Consider the following 14,301-nt stretch of genomic DNA (forward strand, 5'->3'; position numbering starts at 1 on the left):
TATAGGCAAAAAGTGTTGGTGAATGATTAAAAATGATGCACAGTCTGAGAATCACAGACAATTCTTTTTAATTTGTACCTGAACATGTTGTCCCTTTCCCATAGCATCGTGAATCATAAAGCTAAACAACTTAAAGTTTGATGAATTGGTGTCATGAGTAGCAGCTATCAGCAGCACTTCTGGAAAGTGACCAAACATCTGCCGCATGTGAGCGGACTGAATGCGTATGCACTCGACTAATTCCTGCGAAGACCCGCACACCAAATATTAATAATTAAGCGAAATTAGAAATCAATTCTCATTCCCACCTCCTCGTTTAAAAAACACCCAAGCCATATTCCCGGGCTTGGTAGAAAATCATCCAAAGTGGATTTAATCTGCCCCTCCAGTGACGGGGGACTGTAAGACTCTCTCTAGAGCTTATACACCGGGTTGTGCGCGTCTTTCATCTCCGGTTCGACGGTATTATTCTCGGTTATGTATTCGATGATCCTCTTTCTATCAGCACCAGCTCGATGGAGTGTACTTCTTCGTCAGAAACTTGTTGAGCCTGGTGGTACGTCTCATACGACTCTGCGCTGAGATCATGATTATGCAAAGTGATCTGCTTCGTAATGCAAATTTCCCAGTCTCCTGTATCCCTAGCACAGGCATTAATCTGGACACAGCAAGCACCGTTTCAGAGTTAAAATCCTCGGAGTTAGCAGAAAACAGAACAAACTTCACCTGAGCGGGACAACCAATCTTCCTCGAGTGCTGCTTGGGACCCTTTCCAGCACTTCGGCTGCGCCTTGGACTGCCGTGGTGTGTACACACGAACGTTTTGCTGTAGAATTCCAATTCCTTTGATATCGTTTTGCATGTTGTTTTTTATCCTCTCGTTCCGCGTCTCAACCGAAGTCGCAGTACGCACGGAGTACAACTACAGAGTACGAACAATAGTTAGATATAGTCTCAAGTTGGTACACATTCTGAGACTGTGGTTCAGTCTGAGATAAATATGACAAACCTGGTACGTTCGCCTGCTGTAGTTGCCCAAGTAGCTTGCCAGCTCTCCCCAACTCGCAAAACGCTTCACGCCCAGCTCGGGAGCCCGTAAACGTTCTTGGGGAGGGATGTCTCGCGAGTTGTCGTCTCCAAGAGGCTTGCTGGCGGAGGCAGTAGAGTCTGATTTCTCAGCCGTAGCTTCCTATTACTCGCCTCGAACGACGTGACTATATGCGCCGGGAATACCTCTTCTTCTGTCGCTTATTCACGTGCTTCCGCGGACGCGACCTTCGCTTCTTCCGCTTCTTTGACGCACGTGATGCAGCAACCGTCGAACTTCACGAGTCATCCATACCTCGCACACTCGCTGACGAGTCGTATCCTGAGATCTCACTGCGTGCCGGGGTGTCTTCGCTGTCCTTGGAGCTATCTTCGAGCCTGCAGGCGTGGCGGTGGGCTGGTCGGCGCGACATCGCTCCGGAGAAAAATGGAGCAAATGAGGGGATCCGGCACAGCCATTTTCACAGTCAGACGGGACCCCGGCCCATCGTCGTGGATAGGGGGTAGACTGGCCCACCTTACGAGTCTCACGCTAGGCTATAGGTGCCCTTTCTATTATACGTAGCTGACGCAATATAAAATCTACAAGTAGAAATATGTCTACGACAATAACCCATCTCCCACAATACACACGGACGATGCAGCCTGGCGATGCCTTTCTGGTATCTGTCTGGCTGCACACAATGGGGTAGGTGTGGCCGAGGTGCTGTGACGCTGCAGCATCACAAGCACCGAGGTAGTCTGAATGTTATCCGATTGTAATGTAGGTGTTGATTGGTACCGTCTTATGGTACAGTGAGGATGTAGAACGAATGTGCTCTGAACGTAATGTTGAAACCGCTGTACGCTCTCCACAACAAACCAAACTTTCCCGAATCAGCGCTGCGAAACAGCACCTACACTCGCTCTGCCAGCGCGTCCAGCACACGCAAGTCGACGATGCCGGGGCGCAGCGCAAATGATCTTTCACCGGCGACACAACAGGCAGGTGATACGCTTGAGTATTACTGCCGGGCCTTCGTTGCAGGAGACCCAAACGGCCACCGCTACGGTAATCCGCTGAAGCTAGAGGTCGCAAAGAGGCGCAAAATCCGGACCTACCAGCTCGAGGCTGGTTTGTTTGCAGCTCCGTCGCGCTTCAGTAGACTCAACTGGCGCTCGAACAGGCTGTCGATGCCTCGACGGCATCAGTTCGGTAGGCTCTTCGCGACATGCGTGAAGCGATTGCCCCGAGAGCCTCCTGTCGGATGTGTACGGCTATGTGGACCCGGACCCGGAGACCGTGACGCATTCGTATATCTTGACCGCGAAAACGCCTCCTGCAAACCTACCCACGCAACAAACAGATCATAAGCCAACTCTGGAATCAGGACAAGAGACGTCAACTAACACGGTTATCAATTTAGTGTCCTCAGAAGACGAGGAGGGTACAGTACGCCTAATGCATCCATTTCGAGAGCTAAAACCACTGTGAACGAGGCCAAACTGTTGGAGGCTGAATCCTACAAACGATCGATTCCTAGCCTTTACGCCCGCTCAAAAATCCAGCGCGAAGCGAAGAAACGAACTGGGCAGTGGTACGTCGCCAGATCTCGAAAGAAGCGCGATCTTGCTAAGCGCACGATTACTAGCAGCGGCTCTCAAATTTACCGCGCAAAAACGGTCAAGGCTGTTCAAGTTCAAAGTATAGTACGGTCCTCTGAGGCTAAATCGCGGTGTAAACACCTACACTGTGTAGGTGTAGTACACACACGACGCTACACGTACTTGGTGCCCACGACCCAGGAACCTCGCACTGACCTAAATGAAGTCCCTGGCCTCAAGGAGTCAAAAATATCAGACGGCGCGTGAAGTACGGCGTTACCTTTCCAGACATTGGGGAGTTTGACGCCTGCAAATGCGTAGGGGACTGCTTCTGGGATGTGCGCAAGAATGTCACGACGGAGACGTTTTGCACACCCACGGGGTGCAACCTAAAAGTGCGCTGCAGCAATGCGTCGCGTCTACGTACTTACGAGCTTGAAGCTCTTTGATACTGGTCGCGTAGGCCTTGGCATCTATACTACTACGAACATGGCCATTGGCGACGTTATCGGAGAGTAATGCGGCGAGCTGAGTGAGTGTTCAACGGTGAGGACTGAACAGACAGCTCAGGCTGTTAAGAAGAACAGCGGGTAAACACTCCTCTTTAATGCTACGTCAAATAAAAACAACTACGTCTACGTGGATGCGCTGCGGTGCGGGAATATCACGCGCTTCAGCTCCCACGCGTACGATTCGAACGCCGCGTCCATCGAGCAGCAGACATGTTTACGTGTCAAAGTGCTCGTCAAAATGATAAAAGACGTAAGTTTGTCCCAGATAACTGCTAATTACGGAAATGAGATGGGGCCCCATTGCTCATGTGACGAGTGCTGGCAAGAACCAGACCAGGACCGAGGGCAGGATGAAGACGTGTAACACGTTGCTGCAGCAGGACCGGTAAGTCTATCGTTAGCTAGATAAGACTTGTACGTACATTTAATTTACTTATACATTTAATATGTGTGATTTGACGTGTTGAAGGTCCAGTACACGGAATAGTACTGAATATATACATGTTGCCCTTCTTAGTGTGAGCAGCCGCAGTAAGATGCTCTCCATCGCACCTGCAGCACAGAACGCACGTGCTACTCAGAAGATGACGTGCTGCTCCCTGGGACCAGCAGGTGCGCCATGTTGACCAGCCTTCCAGTGGAAGAAGGCAACTACATATGCTTGACGTTGAAGTAGGATTAGACAGCTAGCTACGAGCGCCTAGGACAGCAGGACTAGTTAGCAGAACGAGTAGCAAAGCTGTAAGCATCTAATTCGAACTCGGTTGTGGATTTACCACCAAGAACACAAATCGACGGTCAACCACGTGACACTTAGACAGAACTACTACGATGACGGCTTGAGGAAGTTCTCATTTCTCTCTTAATCGTCCTCACATATGAACTTCTCAGAATTAAAACAATGGAAAGCCGTCACTGGTCAAGAATATATATACAAATGAAGTGAAGCCCAGCATCAGTCGAAACTAAGAGCGGGTCCACTACGAACCGGTCGCCCGGGTCCGCCCAGAGCTGCGACTTGTCCTCGCTTGCGCCTGCTCACCAAAATCTCACGGTCATTACTGTCGACGTGAGCTGTAGATCGTAGCGCAAAAATAACGTACGCACAGATGCCGAATACGAAACAGTATCTACACAGGCAATATTGACTGTCGATTTCAACGGTCCACCCGTCTGGTGGTTGACCTTCTACCTCCTTGCGCGGGTAGCTCGCGCCCAACTGCGCAGATGCTGCGACGCCTTCCTCGCTGCGAGTGTTAGACGCCACAACAACGGGTGGAGCTGGTAGGGACACAACCGTCACTGTACTCTGACATCCAGCACATAGGCCATCTAAATTTGTCCTGTTGCCACACCCAGGAGCCTTGCTCGAAGGGGCTCCTGCACTCGTCTGGTTTGTGCGAGCATACTTCAAATTCGAACGCCCGAGCGCTGCTTGACTGGTCCTGCCAGCATGTACTCAGCTCTCTGAGTAGCGAATCCATCATTAGTCTTCTCCATAGTGTATAGTCACGTTTGAGTACTGCGGAGAATGTTTTCGCCGGAATGTTCGTAGCGATACCGCTAGGCGTGAGGTACGACTGCCAAAGAGAGAAGCGGCCCGTCAGCCACTGCCCACACCTGTACTTGGCGAAGGGGATTAGCCCGAAGTAACTTACCCAGCGCTTCACCATTGCATACCGCAGCACCATAAATCCCGTTTTGCTGCGAACGAAGTGTAGGTCGTAAATTTCACGTAGGATAGGAGGCGATATGCCTGCGGGAAACGACTTGATCGCCGCCTGAACTTTCTTCATCACGTGAAAGAAGCACATGAGAAAAATTGGTAGGCAGGAACGCCTCCGAAAACAGCGGCAAGAGCACTGCATAGCCCTTTGTCGCCGTCAGCCATATCATCTTGTACTACTACACCTTTGCCCGCCCATAGTTGGCTCATTCAACATCCAAAGTCGGCAGCTTTAATTTTGGTTTATTTTTTGCCGGAGCGAGGTACCCGAAATAAGCAGTACCACTATCCAAAGCTGGGTAATCCATACTCAAAGTCGGCATGCTGTACACCTCTTCTCCTTACAGATCCACCTACTCGTCGTACACCATGTCCTCGAAGCGAATTGCGGCGTTGACGAATTTCGCAGCATGCACCTCCATCTTCTGCACCATGCGCTGCGTGATCTTCGGCATGTTCACGCTGGCGGCGCGCTCGAGAATGCGCATGCGCGCCTCGGTCTTCGTGATCGGCTTGCCGTCGCTGATTAGCACAGGCTCCAGGATCTCCTCCCTAGCAAGAGCTAGGTACTGATTGTTGTGTGCCTTTAGAGAGCTAAAGCAGTTCTCTATCGGGTTACACATTGGGCTGTAGGGTCCCAAGCGTAGCAGGACGAGGTCGTCGTGGGCAGGCATGAGCTCTTTCGTGCGCGAGTGGGCCGGCGCGTTGTCGAACACGACAACAATATTCTTGCTCGTGTACTCGGTGGCGTACACCTCCGACTCCATTACCACCTTGTACAGCTTCTTCACGAAGTCCGCGTTGTCCTGCATTTTGATGCTGCCCCGCTTGTTGCGGTACGCTACCACGCCGTAAGCAGAGGAGCCTGCGCACTGGATCTGCAGGTTGGGCCATTTTGAAGGCGGAAGCTTTTCGATCGCGCGTTTGCCCTTCTTCGCCCTGCCCCGCGACCGCTTCACGTAGAGATTATAGTTAGTCTCGTCGAAGTAGATAATCAAGGCACCCTCGTCTTGGTGCTTGACCAAAGCCTCGGCAAACTTCTTTCTTTTCTGTTTGTTGACCTCGCAGTTACAGGTCATTGGCCCCACGCGAGTCTAAGCAACAGCAAGTGTGTTAGCTCTAATAGTATCAACACCTTACAGCAGACTGTATCACCTGTTTGATTGAGTACAGCACGCCAGTCAAATGGTGAGAAATCGTGGTCTCAGAGATGTCCACGTCAAAGTCTTCTCGCACCAGCAACCTTAAAGTACTGAGCGTGTACGTGCAGCACTCTTCCATCCAGAGCTCGAGAGCCTCCCGAATTTCTGGCGCGCCAGTCTTGGCCGCTGTTGAAGGCCTCGAGGACCCGGCGGTGTTCCTCGGGTGTGTGGCGCTTGAGCGTGGACTGAGAAGGCATCTACGCGATGCTCGGTAGAATTGAGAGTGAAGATTAAGACGCGCCACATGCATAAGATTGGGCGGCTTCGAGCGCGCGGGAGTTCCTCGTCGGAATCTCGTCGGCAGTGACAACTTTGAATGTTGATTAGTCGACATTGAATGAGGAAAAAGGGCGGTACTGCTTATTTCGGGTACCTCGCTCCGGCAAAAAATGAACCAAAATTAAAGATGCCGACTTTGGATGTTGAATGAGCCAACTATGGGCGGGCAAAGGTGTAGATCACTTTGAGTGATCCAGTAGTACAAGCGGCGCAGGGAGCATAGGGCAGCCTGGAAAGCGGCCTTTGTCTCTTCAGATTCGACGAACAGCGCTAACAAATGGAATCGACGCGGCCAATCCGACACGCCAACAACCAACACCGAGTAGTTCAGTTTGTAGGTTCCATCTAAATACAAGATAAAGCTTTCGGATACCGCCATCAAACGTAACATCATCGATCTTGTCGATACGCCCACGAAGAGGGGCTTGTCGTCTGACTACAGGCCTTCCTCCATTCTCCATCTCCCATCCGAACGTAAATGTCTGAGTCGTGGTCTCCGATCCGGTAAACGCGTGGTCGTGAATCTACGCTCGTAACTCCTCAACGCGGTCGTTGTTCTCAAGGTTAGTGCGGCCGTAGTGGCTGACAAAAAATTGTACTGTAATTAGGGAGGGTAGGTCCTGCAACGGTGTAGTGAATTCCGCGAAAGATCGTGACGGATACGCATCGGACGAAGGTGATTGTCGGCCAGTTCGCGGATGAACGCCTTCTGTGTAGAGGCCAGCCGCTTGCGGTTGGGCGACGACATGGGAGTGCTGTGATCTTTGAGCTCGAAGATGGTGGCGTGCTCCGTCGTCAAGCACGTGACGATCTTGCCCCTCCAGGCACACTTGAGCTCGCTGGCATCACCACCGGCTTGCGAGCTGCACACAAGCAGCCTGTAACGCATCTTGTGGTCGCTCTCGCTGCAAGTGGTGCACGCGAGGGTTTGATTTTTGTCAATATTAAAGAAATTCATGTCCTCGAGTATAGAGTTGGTCTTCGCTAGAGAAACGTCGACGGCTTTTCTCGCCAGCTCACGCTCTTTGACATGATCGCTCGGGCGGCGCTAGATTGGCGTCGTCCAGACCTTTGAAGCTCTGTGGGGCACATGACTGCGTAGCTAGTTCTGACTGGCTTATTGCATCCCCATTTGTGCACTTCCCGCACTGCACACAGACGTTGTAATCTATTGTGCTGCCACTGCACTTGTTGTGGCGACACTTGTTTGTGGTGCTGACGCAGACGATGTGTCCAAGGCTGTACTGTTTGGTGTCAACTAGGCGTTTTCTACGTAACTATGCCAATTCGTATCATTTTGAGATACGGATTCGACGGAGGTATCAGAGCACGGTTGTGGAGTCCTGTGCTGCGCTAAAGATCACGTTTACGCATTCTATAGGGTAGGTCACAAACAAAAAACCATTTTGTCCATTGGACATCATATGCGAACACAATCACTGCCTTACAAAAGTCTATATAAAGTGACAGCTTGATAAAATGATATTTGTATAGCCCTATTTGTAGCTCCATGATTTTACCCCTTAGTTTGTGGTCACTCAACAGGATTATGATACCCGATCAATTCGGTGTGCGAGCTTAATCATTTGGCAACAGTGCATACGATCCTCTCTGTTTTGATATCCACAATAAAAATCCCCTCCAAATATAGTGGTTGAGAGGGTCTTTCGATGTGTACGTAAGATTAAATGACCTCTATTCTCTCAGAAGTGAACAGCTGTACAAAAACTGCTGATATCGTTTTAAAGAAGTCCTTAGCTATTGAAATGGTACATTTTTTAAGGGCGGACATTTGCAATTTCCTTCTTGATTTTCCCCACAAAAAGAGGTGGCAAATGTTTCAGATCCATCTGCATGTGAACAATAGACTACGACCCACCTCTAAGTGCTTCTAATCTTTTTTTTGTCAGCTGACCCAATTTGTGATCTCTAGAGACCGAACGGTGCGACTTGGTATTATAGTCAGGTAGCTGCCAATGGGTATGATTTTATTCCTGCTTCAGGATTATTTAATTATCGTTGCCTGTGATGTTGCGCGCTGCAGCAGAAGCACGTTTTAAGCCCACAACGCAACCCTGATGATGTTTTTTTTTTGGGTTGTAGCGGCAGATCTGTCGTCACTGTTCATTCGTTAGTCGGTTTAGCGTGGGTGGGAACTTGGTCGGCAAAGATGTGCGCGGTATACCAGTGATTGGCGGGGAATCGATCGCAAGCCGGCAAAAATCGAGCAACCTTGCGTTTAACGAACCCCAACGACAACCACCCGTCATCTGAAACCGCTGTCCGTGTCATGTGTACCTTAATGTAATGTAATGTATTACGTTTATCGCGTAGCCTACATACTCCGTGCTAGACTCTATATTGCTAGTCAGCGGGGTATTAAAAAGCAGAGCCACCGATATCATACTAGGTACAATACCGGTATACCTAATGTTTAGTAAAATAGTTGAATTTTCTACCGGCCTCCAGGACAATCCAGTACACTGTACATGTACATGTACTTTTTAACTGTTGATGGTACTGTACATTTCTTTTAATTGATGATTCCTGTTTACGGCATACTGATGAATTGTTGCAATCCCTTCCTTTTAATAAAAACAGTAATCCCCGCCTTTGCATGTACCATATAACATATGGTACTGAATAATCCGATCAGCCTAGTACTGTTCAGTGTACTTTCCAGAACTGCTAAAGAGATTTGCTTTGTTTAATACATGTATTATTATTAATATAATAGAAACTCATATTCCGAAGGAGTGTAAATACTTCATGTATTAATACTGGAGTTAAAATTACTAGACCAAAAAAGACCGCAATGAAAACATGTTCATTTTGTGTATCTTCGGAAGTTGGTGTTGCTGGCTGCAGTACTAAATAATGTTTTGTAGAAGCATACCGGCAATTATAGGACCTGTTTTTGTAGAATTTAATTCTTACCGCAGCAGTGTAGCACTTCTAGCATGTGTATAATACTTAAGTTATAGTAAATACTGCTCATACTGCGCAAGAAAAAAATGCTATTAATACTCATACAGTCGCTGGTGGGGCATCACCTTGCTCTCACATCCAGGGGTTAATGGTAACTCCAAAATCGGTGAAGTTAATATTGTGAAAATATCACCTGTAGACCAGTTAATATAAAAAATATCACCTAATATTTTCTTTTGAGACAATATGATATTATTAAATATCAACTTAATATTAGTTAATACGATATTATATTTTTCAATGATTGCGTAATCGGGCTACATTAACTAATCAGATGTCGTTAACGCTCGACTAGCTGAAGTATTACTAATCAACCGTGAGTACCGGGACAATTGTGAGTGACGGCAAGGTTGGCGTTGTGTGTTGGCACTGCTGAGCGCATTAATCTAGCGCCACAGGCAGCAGGTTTATTAGACGCACGATGTCGACGAGGAGATCGGAAGAGAACAAGAACAAATGTCTTGATTTCGCTCTATCAACGTTAAACAGCTGCAAGCGTTTGCAGTTTTCCATCTCGATCGCCTTTGTCTGTGTCACAGTGAAATACTAGAGCAAATACTCGTCAGTCTTAAAGCCTACTGCTTTTCTAGAACCTGATCGAAAAAGTTATTTGGCTCCGCTCGGTAAGCTGGCAAGAAACGTACTTAAGTGGGAAAATATCATAAAATATCATGTAGTATCTAATATTTTTCAGTTCTCCGAGCTAATATAAAAATATTATGTTAGCTTTTGCAAAAATGAGTTACTATTAATATTTAATATCGAAAATAGTACTATTACTATCAAAAATATCATATGATATTTGGTTACCATTAGCCCCTGCTCACATCCCAATCTTCCCACAACCACATCAGCTGTGATAAGATGCGGGTGTTGGGCATATTTGCCGTGGCCGCCATCGCCAGCATCCGAGCTGCGTCAATCGATCATGACACGGTTCAGCCGTTCGCACAGCCGGAACCGACCACCGACGCCGAGAAAACTGCAGTCAAATTCAAGCCTTCACTTGCAGTAAAGGCTGGATGTCACCCGTACCCCGTCGTGAATGCTGCCGGGGATACGGGTGCTGGATTGAAAGGAACGGGGCGTTCTGACGGTGAATGTACGGGCTCTCCCTTAGGCTCGCAGGTGTACAGTCGATCGACTTTGTATGAGAACAAGTGGGCCATCATGTACGCATGGTATTTTCCAAAAGACATGCAGGATATAGGCCTTATCAAGAAGGGTGTTCGTCACGATTGGGTAAACCTGGTAGTTTGGCTCGACAATCCAACTCTAGCCAAGCCGACAATACTAGCAACCTCGGCGTCGACGTATGGTACTCAGTATGTGATCAGTAAGCCACCCAAGAGGTCGGACATCATTAATGGCACCACGGCGAAGGTGCGGTACGATGAGGACGACCGAGACGGGTGGCACACCATTTTCCAGTTCCTCGAGGAAGGGGAATACCAAGACCTCATCCAGTGGACCCAACTGACAGACGCGGCTCGAGAAGCCTTGGAGAACACCGACTTTGGAGATTTCGCCAATGTGCCTTTCAATGATGCGTACTTTGAAACAAACCTCAAGGCTGCGTCGACGTACTACGTGTATAGACGTCGTCGATACGGCGGCGCCACAAGTCACTCGATTTGGGAATAACCACGCTCGTATTTCTTACATGTATTACTACTAGTAGTAATAGCAAAATACTACGTAGTACGCAACTTTTCAAATTGAGTTTTTTTTGTTATTAATAAATGCCAGCATGCAAATATCGATGAAACGCAGAGCGAAATACCTAAGCTCGATTAATACTAATACTATAATACATGAACCATTATATCTTCCTTGTCGCCCTCGAGTTTCCTGTGACTGTCGCAGACCCAGTACATGTATTAATACGGTACTGGAAGCCAGTTTGGCTGTAGATGCACGAGTTTAAGTCCACTTTTCTAGATGTCGAAAGCAAAAGCGGCCGAGAAGCTGCATCTTTAATACTTGTAGGCTTCGAGATGATATTCTAATTCTGCTTGGTCGATTCTCCAGAATACACTGTAGTATCATATACGGTATAGCTGAGCGTACTCAGGCGTAAATGAGAATTCCTCGAATAACAAGAGGCAGGTATATCAGAAAACGCATAAAATTAAAGAAGGGTGATTGCATGTAATAGTCTCAGCATCCAAGACTATTGAAGGTGAGGCGAGGAAGGTGGAGGAGCTTGAGTAGAAGGAAGAAAAAAGAGATGTGATTGAATTTTATGAGTCTGTCTTCACCCTGGCACCATTGATTTATCTTTCCTGTAAAAGGTGATGTATCGACTTATGCAGGATTGGGTCCAGAACATATTTTGTATGGTAAGACATTTTGTACAATAACTTGTACGCTATGTCACCAATTAGGACACATCATTGACAAAGACAAACAGCAGACTAAGGCTCACCAATATTTTCTTTTTTGATTTGTCAAGTGAGTCGGTTACGGTACCATACGGTGCATTGCTGGAGCTCTACCGAATTACCGGTACATGTTCTGTATTGCAGATACATTTACCGTATGAAGCCCGGAGGCCTCGCTATTACCCGTCGTACTTCTGTAATAACTACAGAAAAACTGTACGTTACAGTAGTGCCTCAGTGTACTGTACAGTGTTCTCTGTAGACCAGCTCCCCAAGCACAGGTGAGTAATGTACATGTACAGTACTTGCCAATGGCAAGTTGCCATTCTGCAAATTGCCTGATGATGGTTCGCCATCTAGGAATCTCCGGTATATTGCTCTGTGTGTTTCCATGGACAACCACGTCGTCGCTCAATTCTCTCCACAGTCAGTCGAGGACTACCCCTACGACTATTAATACTCGCACCGGTGTCGAGTGTACCAAGGTTGGCGGCTTCTTCTCCGCGGTTGTGAGATTGTGCATCTGTGAGCCATGTCACGTGTGCGAGTTCAAAAAGAACTCGCTGACTTGCGGGTACAAAGAACATAAAGAGTTGGATGCATCGGACGGCTCGGACTTGACAGTGGATCAACCTCTGCTCGCGCCGACCGATTGGTTTCTTACTGAGGAGGAGGTTACAGCGTCACGGAATGGCTCAACTCGAGGCGACATGGCCACTTACACGACCGGGAACGACGTCACGACATACACCGTACCGAAAGAATTCTTTGACGCTGCTTTTACTGATCTTTCGTCCACCAAGGAGGGAGATCGAGTCATGCTGGCAGGTTGGGGTACAGACCTCATTCCGTTCCAGCCCGATGTCGACGGTGGCAACCAGTCCCAATTACATGACGTGGTTGAAGGTATAATACAGCGTGGCGGCAGTTTCCACGCATTAATATGGGCTAATATGCTAGGCAAATCGCAGAATATTAAGGTTCGCGACGACATTAACGATATCGCGGCATCAGTAACGACAGGAAAGAAGCCACTTTTCCTATTTGACGACCGCGTACGGACGATTTCATCAACTCACCACCAGAAGAATCTAATCATAGCATCTACCAATTCGACGGAGGTGGATCAACACCCTGTGGCTTACGTTGGTGGGATCGACATCACTTCAGGTCGTTGGGATACGATCTACCACAATGAGTCGGAACTTCGCGAATCTACCGGTGTGAGTGGCTCCTTCAAGGGCTGGATAGACGGCCATGTCCGTATTCACGGGCCGGCAGCGAAAGATGTGGCTGGAAACTTTCTCAGTCGCTGGAACTCCGACTACGAACCAACACAGGGTCTTGCCAAGGACTTGCTCGACTTTGACAACCCGCCATACGACGACTTAGCGCCTCTAGACTACACCAGCAGCAGGACCAAGTCGGAGTTAGGCAGCCAAAACGTACAGATCGTACGGACGTTCAGCTGCAAGTATGAGCACTACGACGAGTTCGCTCCCTACGGCGAGAACTCACTGTTCCAAGCACGAATCAAGGCGCTTTTGAGCGCCAAAAACTTTATCTGCATTGAGGATCAGTACTTTATCCTCGTACCAGAGCTACTTGAAGCCATACTACAAGTGATGCCCACAATCCAACGACTCATTGTGGTGGTGCAACGTCCAGTTGGGAGGTCGAAGTTCTCTGGATACGAGAAGTATATGTTCGAGATGACAGCGCCGATACAGAAACTGTACCCGAACAAGATCCAGATTTACACTACGAAGGAAGAACTGGATCTGTACATCCACTCAAAAGTTGTGATCATCGACGACGTGTACTTGTCAGTAGGCTCAGCGAACTGGAATCGTCGAAGCATGACTTCGGACTCGGAGCTGGCTGCCAACATCATTGACGACGAGACGGTAGAATCTCCGGACGGGATCACAGTACTGAAGGCAGCACGCGACTTTCGGATCCGCAAATTTCAGGAAATGACGGGTCTTAGCTACGAAGAATTGGACGCTATGCCGTTTATTGAGGCCGCGAACCAGTTTGATGTCGTTGTTGCTGACAATTCAAGCTTCATTGAAGCGTACGAAGTAAAGAAACGGACGTATTTTACTGCAGTGACCGATGCTGTGCGAAAGAGAGTAGACCCACAGGACACCTGCACGTAGTCGAAGAATGATACCACGAATAAAACCGCCAATCGCGTTTTATTTTTTCGAAAGGAAATGGAGTATTTTGCCCCGACTGGCTAGCCGACTATACAAATTATACCCCCCCAACATGCATAAAATGGACTTAGCCGACGGTCTTGGCAACACTCGCTCGAAATTAATTTCTAATCCCAGACACAGCGCCTTGCCGAGTCGAGGACTTAGAGGCCGGGGTGGGGCAGGCCGCGCAGCGGCGCCCCCCGAGCGCAGCGCAGCAAGTGAAGAGAGGGGCGGGCCCACGGCTATAAGTCCGCAGACGAGTGCAAACGCGCTAGTGTCCAACCTTTACTCCAATTTAACCGTACTATACTATTTGTACACGTATAAAAGGCGATGCTATGTTACCTCAGTCGGGCAAAATAACGAGTGCCTTTT

At 48.3% G+C, this 14,301-nt stretch overlaps 3 protein-coding genes across 3 annotated transcripts; 2 read left to right on the top strand and 1 right to left on the bottom strand.

Annotated features, from left to right (window-relative positions):
• Window positions 1–890: 890 nt before the first annotated feature.
• On the bottom strand, window positions 891–1,460 carry PITG_12803 (uncharacterized protein; the record flags this gene model as incomplete). Its single annotated transcript, XM_002900140.1, has 2 exons — window positions 891–922; window positions 1,343–1,460. The coding sequence occupies 2 exons, from the start codon at window positions 1,458–1,460 to the stop codon at window positions 891–893; spliced, it is 150 nt and encodes a 49-aa protein (XP_002900186.1).
• An 8,742-nt stretch (window positions 1,461–10,202) lies between these two features.
• On the top strand, window positions 10,203–10,982 carry PITG_22981 (NPP1-like protein; the record flags this gene model as incomplete). The annotated part of the gene is made up of 1 exon (XM_002900141.1): window positions 10,203–10,982. One exon carries the CDS (start codon window positions 10,203–10,205, stop codon window positions 10,980–10,982), a length of 780 nt encoding a protein of 259 aa, XP_002900187.1.
• A 1,084-nt stretch (window positions 10,983–12,066) lies between these two features.
• PITG_12806 (phospholipase D, Pi-sPLD-like-12) lies at window positions 12,067–13,884 on the top strand (the record flags this gene model as incomplete). The annotated part of the gene is made up of 1 exon (XM_002900142.1): window positions 12,067–13,884. One exon carries the CDS (start codon window positions 12,067–12,069, stop codon window positions 13,882–13,884), a length of 1,818 nt encoding a protein of 605 aa, XP_002900188.1.
• Window positions 13,885–14,301: the final 417 nt, after the last annotated feature.

This window comes from Phytophthora infestans, genomic scaffold (genome assembly GCF_000142945.1).
Source record: "Phytophthora infestans T30-4 supercont1.27 genomic scaffold, whole genome shotgun sequence".
Classification (NCBI taxonomy): domain Eukaryota; phylum Oomycota; class Peronosporomycetes; order Peronosporales; family Peronosporaceae; genus Phytophthora; species Phytophthora infestans.